The 14,837-nt window shown below is 48.6% G+C and overlaps 1 protein-coding gene across 6 annotated transcripts in view; it reads right to left on the reverse strand.

Annotated features, from left to right (window-relative positions):
• Nucleotides 1-14,837, reverse strand: part of ADRA1B (adrenoceptor alpha 1B) — a 456,726-nt gene that overhangs the window by 17,941 nt on the left and 423,948 nt on the right. For 3 of the 6 annotated variants that reach the window (XR_004952031.1, XR_004952029.1, XR_004952032.1), the window contains exon 2: nucleotides 455-4,076. Coding sequence is in view for 2 of the 6 variants with exons in the window: in XM_016167049.2 (XP_016022535.2) it covers nucleotides 3,475-4,076 (602 nt within the window). In the remaining 4 variants the exon portion in view is untranslated. Of the gene's footprint in view, nucleotides 1-454; nucleotides 4,077-14,837 lie in introns of those variants that run through there. The other 3 variants (XM_016167049.2, XM_036224615.1, XR_004952030.1) reach the window with 2 other exon arrangements.

Below are 14,837 nucleotides of genomic sequence, written 5' to 3' on the forward strand. Positions count from 1 at the left end.
GTTGATTAGCTCTTTGAGTACATGTTTCTTCCCTCTTTAGGACACAGAATTCTTTTACTGTCATAAACTTATGTTTTTCTTATGGTGGACCCTGAGTCCTAAAACCCTGGAACCTGATGAATAACACCAAATGTGTTTGTCTCTTTCTTCAGATTTTTTAAACTCCATATATCAAAGTTAAGAATAGAATAATTAATACCTCTACTAATAGCTACTGTTTCTTGGATGCTGTCCAAAGGACTTGCATGGTATTGTCTTACCCTCACAGTCTCTTTTGATCTTCCTAATTTGCCTACAAAATAGATACCATTATTATCCTTATGTTATCATTAAGGAAACTGAGGTTTAGACACATGTCATGAGTTGCCCAAGGTCACACAGCTACTAAATGGCAGAGGAGGGATTTGAGCCTAGATCTGAAGGATTGACTATTCCATCTTTCCAATCCACTTACCTCTGTGGTTGGCAGATATATTGCTGGACAGGCCTCAGTAGTGACAAATGATCCAGCAGTGTTTGGGGGGCTGGAGAGAATAACGTAGGGTGCGGTGCTGCCAACTGCAGGTCAGAGTAGAGAGGATCTGTTTGTCCCAAGGTCTCTTGATGAACTCCAGGCCCTTCCTGGGCTTGACCAAAGAGAGGTGACCTGCAGATGTCAGCATAATTCAGGCTCTGGTTGGGGGTAGATCTGGAGCGCAGCACTTTCTGGGGATATGAGCCACTGCTTGGCCTATCTTCCCTCTAGAAAGAGTCGAGAGGCTGCCACTGCCTCCCTACACTGCCTGGGTGGCCTCCAAACACCAGTAATATGTGAAGTCATCAGAACTGAGCGGCTCAGGAAATGCCTTTGGTGCCTGTGGCTTCAGATATCTGAGGTCCAAATTATAACTTGCATCTGCCCAGGCCAGTCTCTATACCACAGTGATCTCACTGAATCCTTTGCCCTTCCTGGTGGGCTATGATGATCGTGTGCATTTGACAGATGGGGAAATAGACTAGAAGAGGCAAGGTGAACTGCTCGAGGTCACATAGAGTCCAAACTTGAACGCAGGGTCCACTGACTCCCAGTCCTAGTCACTTGCACTAGACCAGTGATTTTCAAACCTCATTGTATGGAGTCCTAGGGTGTTTGGGGCAGGCCAGAGGCAGGGGCTGAGGAGGAGGCCAAGGACGCCAAGGGGGTGAGGCTCTGTCTTCCTTTCCCCACTTCACTCTGGGCGGCACCTGTATCAGGATTCTGTGTAAGGCTGGTTTGAGAGATTGCTGTTGCTAACAAAATGTTTTCAGAAGACTGCCCCAAAACTGTTTCTGGAAATTGGGTTCGGGATCCTCTTTCTCTAGGACCTTTTCTCTATAGGGTCAAGAGGAGACCTGCTCTGTTGGAGGATGTACAGCACAAGGGAATGTGAAAGATGCTGGACAGGGAGGCAGCAGACCTGGGTCCAGTTTAGTGTGATGTGGCCAAGTTATTCACCTCAGTCTCCCCATCTATAAGGATGAGGGGATAAGCCTAGATAGCTCTGAAAATCCAGTTTAGCTCAAATAACCTATGGATCTGGGCTATCATGCTTAGTTAATCAGATCTTAAACAAGGGTGAGTCACCTGAAATTGTATGAACTGTTGTAAATGTTTGTTATGTGTATTTTTCTGGTAGGAATATCTATAGCTTTCATCAGAATCTTAAAGGGATCTGCAGTACAGAGCCTCTAGCTTCCTAGGACTTTTTTATTTTTCTCTTTTAGCAGAACTGCTAGGAAATCTTCTCTTTTTGGGGGGCGGGGGGAGTTGAAGTTGTAAAAATGGTATGAGAAAGCTATTTGCAGAAACGAAACAAGGGTAACATATAACGATAAACAGAGGTAAAAGGCAGGGCGGGGCGGGGGGAGTAGATGAGAGAGTAAGAGCCTGTGAGTAAGCTAAGTCTCGTTTAGGCCCCTAGATCCAGCCATGCCTGGTACCCCTTCCATTTTTCCGAATGACAGCCCCTCCCCACTTAAAGCATTTTCTATTTCAATCACCTATAGAATAAAAGATGGACGTGCTAATATTACTGAGAGAGGCTCTTGTCATTTGAAAAATTATGACGCTCGACTTAGAAAAAACAAAGCAAGAAGCGAAAAGGATTGAGGTGGGGATGTTCCTCTCATGCCGTTTTGGAATTTTAGGGAAGAAAAATGCTTCCTGTTTTATTCCCCATTCTTAATTCTTTGAGCAACCTGAAGGCTTTCAGAGGTGGAAACGACCTTAGAGTCAATCTGTTATTACACGGATGGGCAACCAAGACCCGGAGAGGGGATGTGGCTTTCTGGAAGTTAACTGGTAGCAGGCCTGAGACTAGAACCAAGGTTGGGTGGTTACCTTGTCCAAGGTAGGCGCCACCTCTCTCCGTGACTTCCCTCAGTGCTTCTTTCCCAGGCAGGTTTGCCAGATAGGACAGTTTAGGAGGGTTCTTGTGCCCATGTGTGCTGCCTGGTCACATGGATCCGTATTTTATCCAGAAAATTCTGCAGTCTGGATTTCCTTTTCAGCTTCTGTGGGCACAGACAATGGAGTGTTTGGCCTAGGGATATGGGAAGAAGGTGAAAGGGATCAGCCCACCTCTCTGTCTGGGTCCTCTCCCCTTTCAGGTGACAGGCCCACGGGGAACTCCCAGCTAGGATCGGGGTCCTAGGGATCAGGGCCAGGCTAAGCGTAGCCCAGTGCCGCCCACGGCAGGAGAATTTAGACACTGCTAAGGGTCAAAAGCAGGCAAGCAGGATTTATGGGGCAAGTCCAGGGGGTCAATTTTAGCCACAGGGTCTAGCCCTGGGGAGCAATAATGGCAAAGGCAGACAAAGAGTGGGACGGAGGGACAGCACGACTATTGATCACAGGACCGGGGACAGGGAGGGACAGGGATAAACCTGAAGTTTAAGAAAAAGGAAACTCCGGACCTCACCTGCCACCCTGCTCACAAACGACTCAAAGCCGGACAGGAGAAATGACCTTTAATGTCTGACTTTGTTTCCAACCCCGCCAAAGTGCCATCATCGTTCAGTGTAGTACATGGAAGGGCTTGAGAGGTACGAAGTCACGAGACAACAAGGCCCGCCCCCCTGCCTCACACACGCACACATGCAGACCACGCGTACACCGCACAGACACACGCACGTGTACCCACGGTTAAATACATGTACAGAGGGACGCGTTTATATATATATATTATATATATATGTACACAGAGAGAGAGAGAGAGACCTGATCCCGGCCGGCGTCTGGTCCCTCCCCTCTCGGCATGCCCGGCCGCGCTCTCCGCGCCGTGCCTGGCACCCATGCCTGGCACCCATGCCCCTGCCAGAGAAGCAGCTGCCCCTCTCCCCGCCCCCTCCCCCCGCTTCCCCTCGGGCGCGCCAGGCCCCTCCCCCACCCCGTCGCCCCCCTCCCCCCACGGCGAGGTCCTCCCCGGGGAAAGGAAGCTGCGCGCGCGCGGGGCCCTACAACGGCCCGGGCGCCAGGGGCATGTTGGTTTTGAAGCCCGGCTGCCCGTTGGCCACGTCGGCGGCGGCCTCGCAGCCCCCGTTGTTGGCACCCGCGTCGGTCCCGGGGCTCTCGGGCTCGGCCAGGAGCTTGAAGGTGAAGAGCGGGCCCGAGTCGAGGCGGCCGCGGCGGCCGGGGGCCTCCGGCAGGCTGAGCAGGGCGCCGGGCGCCTTCCACTCCGGGAAGGCGCACAGCTCGACGGGCGGCGGCGCGCCGCGGCCCAGGTAGCCGGGGCTCGGCGAGGCCGAGGGCAGGGTCCGCTGGCTGCCGCTCAGGCAGCTGCCGCTGTCGTCCAGCGAGTCCTTGCGCGACTGCGAGCGCTCCAGCGAGCCGCCGCGCGTCCACGGCCGGTAGGTGTAGGCGCAGCCGCCCAGGCGGCGGCGGCGGCGGCGGCGGCGGCGGGCGCGGCACTGGCACCCGAGGATGCGCACGAAGGCGCGCTTGAACTCCTTGCTGGAGCACGGGTAGATGATGGGGTTGAGGCAGCTGTTGAAGTAGCCCAGCCAGAACACCACCTTGAACACGGCGTCGGGGGGCTTCAGGGTGGAGAACAGGGAGCCTGCAGGGGAGAGGGGCGGGGCGGGCGCGGGCAGAAAGACAGACAGCAGTTCGTGAGTAGGTGGGCCCTCGCGACCACGTGCTCTGCCTAAACATTGCCCGAGGGCGAGATGCTGCGGCGCCTGGACCCTAGCCACGCCTCCGCCTGGAATGCTCGCAATTTCTGTCTCAAAATGCATGAATCCTACGTCCACTTTCAGGGCCAACCTCTAGCTAGCCTGCTCTAGCTAACAGCATCTAAGCTCCCATATCCTAGGGCAGCGCTTACCATTTTTGACTCACATGATGATAATAATCGCCCACACCTGCCTACCCCTTCCGGGTCAGAAGCACTGTGCTGGCGCTTTACCTATATTATCTTATCCGTCACAAAATGCCATGAAGTAGGCGCTGATTTATTTCCACGGCAAATATGAGCTGTATTACAGTCCTAAGTGAAAAAGGTAAAGCTTTAAAGGCAAAAGAAGACAAGGCGAAGGACGATCTTTTTGATCTAGGAGTAAAGGAAAAGGACAACACTTCAAAAAAACTACAAGGCAAGGGTGGGAGAAGATATTGGCAATATCTACGGCAGTCAAGGGATTGAGATTTAGAATATATAAGGACTTCTGAAAATCAACAAGAAAAAGATAACATTCCCAGCAGAAAGGTGGGCAAAGGAAACGAACAGGCAATTTACAAAACCAGAAGAAGCCTGAGGGCTAATGAGCACAGGACAAGATACGCAAAATTAGGCAAATGGACTAAAAAGAAAACCATAAAGAGATATAATTTATATCTGTTAGGCCGGCAAAAATTAGCAAGCTGGACAGTGCCAAGTGTAGGCAGGGCTGTGGGGACATGGGGAGCCTTTTGCACGGCTGGTGGGGGCACAGGCTGTGAAGATCTGGAGGAGACTGTGGCGCCATTTGGTCCCATTAAGCATACACACATACATTCCATCCTAGCAATTCTGCTCCAGGGCATAGATCGCAAAGAATTTTCATGAAGGTCCATAAAAGGACATGGATGAGTACGCTCAAGGCAGTGTTGTTTTTGGTGACAAGGAGCTGAAGAAAACCTAGGTGTCCCTCACTGGAAACTACAGAACCACAGAGATGGATAGATGTACAGCATAGAGGTTATGCAGTATGTAAAGGCCCTGCACGAGTCCCTATAGCAATATGGAAAGGTCTTAAATACATTGTTCTTAGTGAAAAAAGTAGGAAAGAATGAGATTGATAACATGGTACTATTGAAACAATACACCAACCACGCACATATTGCAAAACCACTTTCAAATTAAAAAATACATGATAACCACAAAATGGTTGCCTAAAGGTGGAGGCAGAGAGAAATGGGAGTGGGGAATGGGAATAAAAGGAAGTAAATCGGTAAGAGAGAGGCCTGGAGATGAGGTGTTATGACTCAAGAAACATGATTAACTCGTTCCTCTGAGTTTGAGGTCCAAAAACATTTTATGGTAATATTAAAAACAATTTCCATTTTAAATGCATGGCAAGTGAAACTTGGAAAGGTTAAGTGACTTGCCCCAAAATGTAATTTTTTATGTTGAATATTCATATTTAAATATTTTTTAAAAATGGGATTATACTTTACAGAACATTTTGTAACTTCGAACCACTTCCCTAACTGGGACACTCTGCCTATGGTACAAGTAACTTTCGTATTCCTGTCTTATTTCCTCTCCTAGACTGTGAGCTGCCCAGAGGCCTGGTCTTCAGGATCACCTGTGAGTCCATTTGTGTAATGAAGAGCATGCACCTGGAGAATACTGAATGGGAGGGACCTTAACGATCATGTAGTCCAAGCCGCTAGTGCTGCAGACGGAGACACCGAGACCCAGAGCGTGGCTGAAGACCTCCCAAGCGGTGGCACAGATGCCACAAGGATTCCTGTCTTCGATTTTGGATTGGACTGAGTCCCTCTCCCCTGGCTCCCCATAGCACCTCACCTTCTCGATTATTTGAGGTTTAGCCTGTTATCACAGGGAGCTCCTACTTCTCTGCTTAGCAACCCAGGACACTGGCCAGGGGGAGATGGCTGGGCTCCTGGTGCAGGGCTAAACCAGAGAGGGCTTTCGCGTGGAAAGAGGGTTATCCATCCCCAATGTAAGTGCTAACTAACTATACTGACCTCTTTTCTCAACTCAGGGGGGACTATGGGAGTGGGCTACATTCCAGGTTAGCAATAGCTGAGGCAGATGAGGGAGCACCTGAAGTCCAATTTGTGACAAGGCTCGTACCATTAGATTTTTGTCCCACCCTCCCTGATACTTCTTTGGAGTAAGGCACTGTACAGAAGGCCCCAGCCGAAATGCAAATATGCCGTATGAACATCTAGTATCCATGTTGGGGTGAGTTGTCTCTGTCCAGGGGGATGGCCTTGTTTCTATTACTGAGTCTGAAGGGTATAGGAAACTGGTCTTGACAAAGTGGAAAACAGAATAAATTCCAAGGAGAAGTGTAGAGAGGGAGATAAAGCTTGGAAACCTTGTGCATTACCCTGAGGAGCACATGTATAGTAGTGCATGTAGAGGTAGGCACATTGTCTCAATGAGGACATGTAGAGCCTGGGATGGAGGCTAGAGATGCATAGATAGCAAAGGCCAGAGTTGGGGGAGGATCTAGAACAGGGGAGCATGCTTGCTGAAGACAAACTTGTAACTTTGCTTGCAAACCCTGTTGAAGATGATAGTAAAATAGGCAATAAATGGCTTAATGGGGATCCATCCTGAGGGACTGGCTCTTTTAAAGGATACGCAATAACAATGATGCTAATAGCTAATACTCATTAGAACCATACTGTGTGCATGCTCTGTACAGGTCCTGTACTAAACCCTGAGCCCGTTTACTTATCACAGTCATCCCTTGATGAAGGTATTATTGTTGGTCCCACTTTATGGGCCAGGATACTACATATGATAGTGGTAGCTATTTACATTTTAAACTCATTCGTTTGTTCATTCAGTCATTCCCAAAATCCTGAGCTCCTGATAAGTGCCAGGCATGAGGCCAAGCTGCGGGGATACAGAGATGAACTGGGGTGTAGTCTCTGCCCCGTGCGACTGACAGGCTTGTGGGGAGGCAGGTGTGTTAACAGGTCATTGCATCAGAGCACGTGGTGTTATGACATAAATGCCACTCTGCCCTTCTGTGCCCAAGTGGCATCTCTTTGTAGGCTCTTCATCTCCATCATACTGGTGGCACCTTGTCAAGGACAAAGACAGGCTGAATCTTTGCCTTCATTTTCTTACAAAGTACTCCCCAAGACCACGGCCCTGAGAAATGTTCAGGTAAGGGGATGATGCTGGCTTTTCTCATGAGCATTTATTTATGGCCACATTTTGAGTTTGGGCTCCCTGAGCTGTTTGTTCCTCTGAGAATAAGGTTATTTTTTTTCTCCCTTGGCTGATGTAGGCAGTGTTCCCTATGGCTTTAGCACAGGGCTCGGGATCACACACACCTGGTTTTGAATCCCCCTTTTTGTGTGTATGTTGGCTCCTGGACCTCAGAAAAGTTATTTGGACCTTTCAGTTTCAATTTTTCTCATCCATAAAATAGGGACAATATCTGTTTCATAGGGTTATTTTGAATACACGAAAATATCTATGTAAAATTCTGGGCATAGGCACCTTGAAAATAATAATAGAGCTTGGCTATTTTCCAGACACACTCCAGATCCTAGACCAGTCATCGCCCTGCCCCAGGAACTCGGCTCCTATTAACCTCGCCCATCTCAGACTGACTTTTTAATTTTCTACCCCACACACCATACACAACCAGCTCTTAGTCTCTTATTTTGTTTTCCTGTGAGCGCTGTTAAGCCATCCAGGGCTGGCTGACTCCTTGTTCACCACCAGGACAGTAAATTCCTTCTGTAGAAACCCCGTCTTCATTTCCCTGCTTTTCCTCCCCAGATTTGCATATTTTTATTACAAGAGTGACACATAATGGGGGCACAGGGGACTTTTAGGGCACTAAACCACTCTGTATGATACTATAAATGGTGGGTACATGTCATTATACATTTGTCCAAACCCATAAAATGTACAACGGCAGGAGCGTATCTCAATGTAAACTATGGACTTTGGGTGACAATGATGTCTCAGTGTAAGTTCATGGATTGTAAAAAATGTTCCATTTTGGCGGGAGATGCTGGTCATGGGGGAGGCCGTGCAGGTATGGGTGCAGGGGTATATGAGAAATCTCTGTACCTTCCTGTCAGTTTGAGTGGGAACCTACTCTAAAAAATAATTCATTAAAAAAAAAAAACAACCCAAAAACTAACTTAAAAAAGTGATACATTCTGAATTAAAAAAATTATACATTGCAAAAAAATGTTTAAATATAGAGTGAAGATTCTTTCGTTATTCAAGTGGAGGGGTCATCCACATACTTCTCCCTAAATTGTTTTCTTTAATATATACATTACATTTCCGCACGTCAGGGCACAGGGTACTATACCACTCTACCCCGCCTCCCCAGCTGCGTTACCTCTTACTGTCGGGATATATATAGTTTACTTAACACTCTCCTAATGATATCCAAATAGGTGATTTCAATTTGGTGTTACACACTGCAATAATGAAAAGCCTCATGCATTAGCTTTTTACATGTTTGAGTATTTCTGCAGAATAAATTCCTACCTAAGGAATCACTGGGTCAGTTCCACATCCAAGTGCTGACAACTAGCCCAACGGCCTTCTGCACTGGTGGGAGGCGTTTACCCTCCCATCCGCTGTGTGTGAGTATCAGCTGCCTGCCACCCAAACAACTCTGCATCAACACTAACTAAGCAAATAACTATGATTTCTGTAAATCACTGACTGGGCTGGAAATCTAATTCCAGGAAACCTGTGTGTGGGACTTATGTTCCATAACTCAGCATCTCATTTTGGGCAAGTTGCTTTCCCTGTCTGGGACTCGGCTTCCCTCCTCTAGGTGAGTGTTTTGGCCCGGGTCCTCTCCAGCCTTGGAATTCAGTCTGGTGAAGTGGGAGATGGAGGCCCTGCCATCCTGCTGGGCTGTGCCGGCTTCTCCAGACCCACGGCAGAGGTCAGTGTGGGTCAGGGGCTGGACTGCAAGGCGCCTGGGGTCCCCTGTGTGTTTGGGCCCCTTTCTTCCTCCCTTGCCCCCGCAGCACAGTAGCTGCTGGGATTAGGGGCCCTCTCGGCCCTGGTGCGAGCCAAGAAGCCTTGGTTAATTAGGGGAGGTGCGCAGCTTCTCTGGCATGAAAAAGGATCGGCAATAGGGGTCTTCCACCCTGGGAACCCAAACAGACCTTTGGGGGCTGTGACAGCTGCCAGGAGAGGGGAGCAAACATCTACAGGAAATGAGAGTTCCTGGAAGCCTGCCCTCTGCTGGAAGGCACTGGGCTTTGTGGCACAGCTACCAACTCACTGTGCATGTCCTGAGCACAGCTCTACTTCTCTTGCTTGGGAAATAGTCCGACATTTTGGAATCATGGATTGCCAGGGCCAGGAAACTTCCTTCCATAATGGAAGCTCGGTGAAGGTGGGTGACCTGCTCAAGGTCACTCAGCTGGCGAACGGCAGAACAAATTGTCATTTATTCGATTCCTTAAACATTGACTGAAGCAGTGGTTAAAGACCTGTTCAGATGTCACAGGTAGATAGACCTGGGTTCGAATGCTGACCCTGGCTTCCTCGCTGTGTGGCCTTGGAGAAGCAACCTGAGCTGGGTGAGGCTCAGTCTCCCGGAAACCAGGACGCCAATCGTTCTTTCCTGTGTGAATGAGATGAGCTTCAGCTTGGTAAGTGCCTGGCACGTTCAAAGCACTCAAGTGCAGCCATTGTGACCGCTTCAAATACTGCTATTACCACTGCCAGTGCTGCGTTTACTGCCAGCACTACTGCTACGAAGCTGAGGACGGCGGTGACGAGGAGGAGATCTGTGCGGGCCAGGTGTCGGGACCCTCACCTCACTGCTCTTTCCAGCACAGGCCTAAGGATGGGCTCCAGCTGGTTCTCGAACCAGCTGGAATTGTATGTGACGTTCACGCGTTTTTTTCGGGGGTAGAATCCAGAGCTGTCATCATGGGCCCGAAGGGGTCAGCAACACTCGAACTGGTAAGCGTCACCCGTCTCAAGTCTAGGGTTTCGTAAGCATCTGTCATTCTACCACGGCTTTTTAATGCCTTTCTTGAAATCGACCCACTTTCAGTATCTAAACTAAAACATTTTAAGGAAGCTTTTCATCACTATTTAAAAACCTGCATCATTTGCTGTGTAAACAGAATGTCATGGTAGAGAAAAATAAGATGAAAACAAAATAGTAATACCTCTAGATCACTCCAGACAGAGGGCCTGAGGCCTACTCTCTTTTTCAAAAAGGGAGCTTATCCAGGGTTGAAGAGGTTTGAAGACTTGCTGGCCCTAAACTGAGAGGAATTCCTCGTTGGGTACCCTAAAGGACTGAAGGAGAAATAAAGAGGGAACAGCTCTCTGGCTGGAGAACCCAGTCTGACTGACCGATTGTCTGAATGTGTGATTCAGTGATTCTCGTGCCACCTCTAGCTGTCATTTCACGCGGTCTCGCACACTACTCCAGTCTGCGGTGAATCTGAGCAGCAGTATAGGTGTGGCTCCGGGAAGCCAGTCGCGGGAGGCCCCATGGCTCCATTCTGATGCCTCTCCTAGCCTCTTCCAGAGGTTTTCAAGCAGATCCAACAAGAGGACACTTCAGAAAGGGCGTGGAGGGGTTGAGAGCTGCATACCTGGGTGGAGTGAGTAGGAGGCGGGGCCGGAATGGGGGAGGGATAAATGGCATCCAGATGGTGCAATAGGCCCGCTCCATCACTTGGGCTTTGCCTGCCCTAAGGCGATTTTGAGGGATTGTGAGGTGCAAAGATCAAAGCTAAGGCTGAACATAATCTCAAAGGGAGAAGCCGTTCTTGGCTGGACTTGGTCGCAGCTGGACATCCTTAAGGTACCACTCAAGGATCTGAACAGTGAACATAAGGGCTCAACCCTCTGCGAACCTCCACTCTTTAAAACCACGGGGCTCATTGTGGACTAGAAGCCGATGTTTAACAAGCTTACTGTGTGCCAGCCACTGGGCTAGATGCTTAAGTCCTACAACAGTCACTGTTCCCAAGGGCGTCCAGCAGGAATGTGCCCTGTGCAGCTCTGGGGGGCGCCATTCCACATTGTAGACTACAGCACTCCTTGGTGACTATCCAGCCTGCGTGTGCCTGCTACAGGCTGTGACGATCACACTTGGGGGGGAAGGGAAGGGAAGGGAAGCTGCTCGAGGTCACAGAGCTAGTAGGGGATAGAGTTAGAATTTGAATCCAGGCAGCTCCTAATAGAGGCTCTTAATTACTATACCCATATAGCTCACAGGGACACGCGGCAAATATGTTGACGTGTACAAAGTACTGGAGCATACGCATGGACAAAAACAACAGTGTTTATCCCTGGGTGCTGAACTCATGGCCAAATTTTCCTTCTCTGTGCTTTTTGGTGTTTTCCAAAGTGTTCTCCATACACATGAGTTGCTTTTGTAACTGGGAAAAAATCCAATGCATATTATTTAAAAAAAAAGAAAAAAGATACTGAGCTTATTGGGTCCTTACTATGTGTCAGCCAAGTTTCTTATGTTCTATTTCATGTAATCCCTATACCAGCTCAGTGAGCAAGGTGGATCATCCCTACTGTAAAGAACGAAGAAGAAACAGAGGTACAGATGGAGGGCCACCCTTGCCCAAGGTCCTGCACAGGTAAGAGAGAGAGAGTTTGAAATGAAATCTTTTGTTGTTAAGCCCAGCAGCCTCCTTCATTAGTTCCTAAGGTGCCGGAGGGCCCCCTGCCCTTATCCCCTTACTGTAGAGCAGAAAGGGGGCTCTTTTAATTCTTTATGCTATTCTTGTATCCATAGCCCCTGTAGTAAGTACTTGATGAAGAAATGACCAATGGGGGCACTTGGAGACCAATGGGAGGCATGAGGACCTACTGCATCATTTATCTGGTCCACCCGGGGCGGCGTGGTGTGTAACATCCCTCTGGACTCTGACGTTCCTGGACTGTAGGATTATACATTTGATTTAACTTATTTCACAGCCAGTGTCAGACAAGCTGGTGACTTCAGAGGAGCCAACGGGTGGTAACACCGTTTTGATCAGCTTGTAAACAGAGTGGAACTCCTTTCCAACATGGCTCTTAGGAGCATTTGGCTATAGCTACAGCCGACACAAGTCTCCTCAGCTGAAACAATTTGACAGCCCCAAAACTCAAAAAATTTAAAACAGTTACTGATTCTTTCAGCACCAGCTTCGTAAGGGAGGTTTCCTGGGATTTGGAAATTCCCTTTGAGCTTTTTCTATTTTCATTTGCCATTTAACCCTGGAACGCGATCATGAAATTGTCCAAGAAATATAATATCTTTGGGGCTAAGAGACCCATGTTAAGTTTTAAAGCAAATACTGAAGAGTAATATTCACCAGAGGCAGCGTTTACAATGAACTCGGAGCCAGCTACAGGTGCCACGTTTACAAGACTTCACTCATGCCGTCCTGCCGGCAGCCCTGCTCCGTTGCGTCTCCTTTCACAGATGAGGAAACCGAGGTTTAAGAGATTAACAAAGTCACCTATCTAGTATGTGGCAGGGCTAGGATTAAAATGCAGCTCTGAAGTCTGGGTTCTTACTCATCATTTAATATTAAGAAAAAAGCAGCTTCGATTTCTTTCCTTAAGCACCAGGCAATTTCTCCCTCAACTGGGAACAATCTCTCTCTTTGCTGCATTGTCAAAGCACTTTATCTGGACCTGAAACATGGCATTTATTACCTTCTACTTTGAATTACAGCTGCTTAGGGCTACGCCTTATGTCTCCTGGTCAGACTGTGAGCTTATAGAAAAGAGAGTTCATGTCTGATTCGTCTCTCTCCCCTGGGCCTAGCACAGTGCCTGACACACGACAGGCACTCGGCCAGCACGTGCTACATGAATAACAATAGTGATAAAGTAATAAAACTGAGATACGATGGCCTCTGGCTGCTCGAGGCGAGGCTCCTGGGAAAACAGTACAGACAGCACTGGCGTACTCATTAGAAATGCGGAATCTCAGTGATCCAGTGACTCAGAATCTGCTGTTTACCAGATCTCAAGGTGAGAAGCATGGCCCCGGCTCACATTTCAACTTTATTTTTAAAATGGTTTTCATGGGTAGCTTGGGAGTCATGGACGCGCAATGGCTGAGCTGAGAGCCACCTCCCCATGGGACTGACTCCCTTGCCGCACACCCTCCAGAGGCTCTTTGTGGGACAAAGTTCAAACTGCTCGGGCTGGAATCTCACACCTGCTCAACTTGGCTGCGTGGAGGGTTTGTCGCATGTGAGTTGGCTTTCTCCTTAGTCACGCTGTCCGCTGGTGTGAGATGCTTTCCTTCCCCTCCTGCTCACCACCCTTTCCAGGCCTGGCTCAGATTCACCTTTTACATAGCCACAGCCCACGAGGTGCCTCGTCTGAAGTGAGAAAGCAGGAGGAAGGAATGAGCCGGCGGCGAAGACCTGCCGAGGTCCAGGTGACCCCGCACCTTACCTAATTTCACCCTCACGATAGGCAAGAGGGAGGGGCGGATTCTGTAATTTTCAATCCTCAATGTGCAGAGGTAGAATTCGAGCCTCTCACTGTACAGAACTCGCCCAATGTCACACAGCGATTAAACGGCAGAGCTGGGATCCAAACCCAAATCCGCCTGCTCCCAAAGCTGGCAAAAGACAGTATTGCCTCTGAACTCTTGGAACATTGCCGGGCCAGGGAAAAGCTAGAATTGTTTACTTGCTATTTGTAATGGTGTCTTTACATATATTTGATCTGGCCTTTAAAACACAAGTATCTAGACATCAAGAATTTCGCGTCACTGTACCCTAGTGGTTCTTAACCTAAAAATGCTGGTTACACAAATAATTCAGCATCATGTAATTTCAGGGGCTCACAGACCCACTGAATCCCATTCATGGGTACCCATGAGGTGCACGCTCACCAGAATAAGGGGCTCTGCTATTCTCTCCACAGATGACTATCATAACAGCTATGGGACTTATCTACTTAAGAGTGTTTCCCTTGTTTACAAGCTCCTTGAAGCCAGGGTTAATCTTACTCATCTTGGTTTCTCTAGCACCTAATGCAGACCTTGGCTTATAGTGAACGTGTAAAAATATTTGTTGAGCACACAACCACCCCTTCATGTGCCTCGCCCAGTATCAGGTTCATAGCAGGTGCTAAATAAATGATTGTGGAGTAAGCTCTTGCTCGGACTTTGCTTCCTTCCTCTTCTTTCTTTATTTAAATGGTAACCACAGGCCAATGCCAGGTTCAGTTCCCATTTCCTCCCTGAAACCTTTCCTGACGGCTCCAGCCCCCCTCTCCTTTCTCATCAGAACAGAGTCCACAGCATGTGGGTTAACATGGAAGGTTGTTGCTAAGGGATGTGACGCTTGACTCCTCAGTCAGGCAGCATCAAAGCTCCTTAAAGATGAGCTCTGTGTCCTCTCTTCCTAGCACAGGGCTGAGCATATGGTCAGTGCCATCAATTACCCACTGATTAATGGAGCCATTCCATCTTCCAGAAGGGGAGCTACCTCTTGGCGTAGGCCCAGAGTTGAGAGCAGATGAGATGAAGCTGTGTCCACAGATCAAAGGGTCCATCTTTGATGCCAAACTGAGTGTATTCTTTGCTTTGGCCTTACTGGAAATAGCGATTTCCCTGCAGAGCACTTTTAGAAACTGAGCGTTTGT

Source organism: Rousettus aegyptiacus, unplaced genomic scaffold (genome assembly GCF_014176215.1).
Source record: "Rousettus aegyptiacus isolate mRouAeg1 unplaced genomic scaffold, mRouAeg1.p scaffold_m13_p_7, whole genome shotgun sequence".
Lineage (NCBI taxonomy): Eukaryota > Metazoa > Chordata > Mammalia > Chiroptera > Pteropodidae > Rousettus > Rousettus aegyptiacus.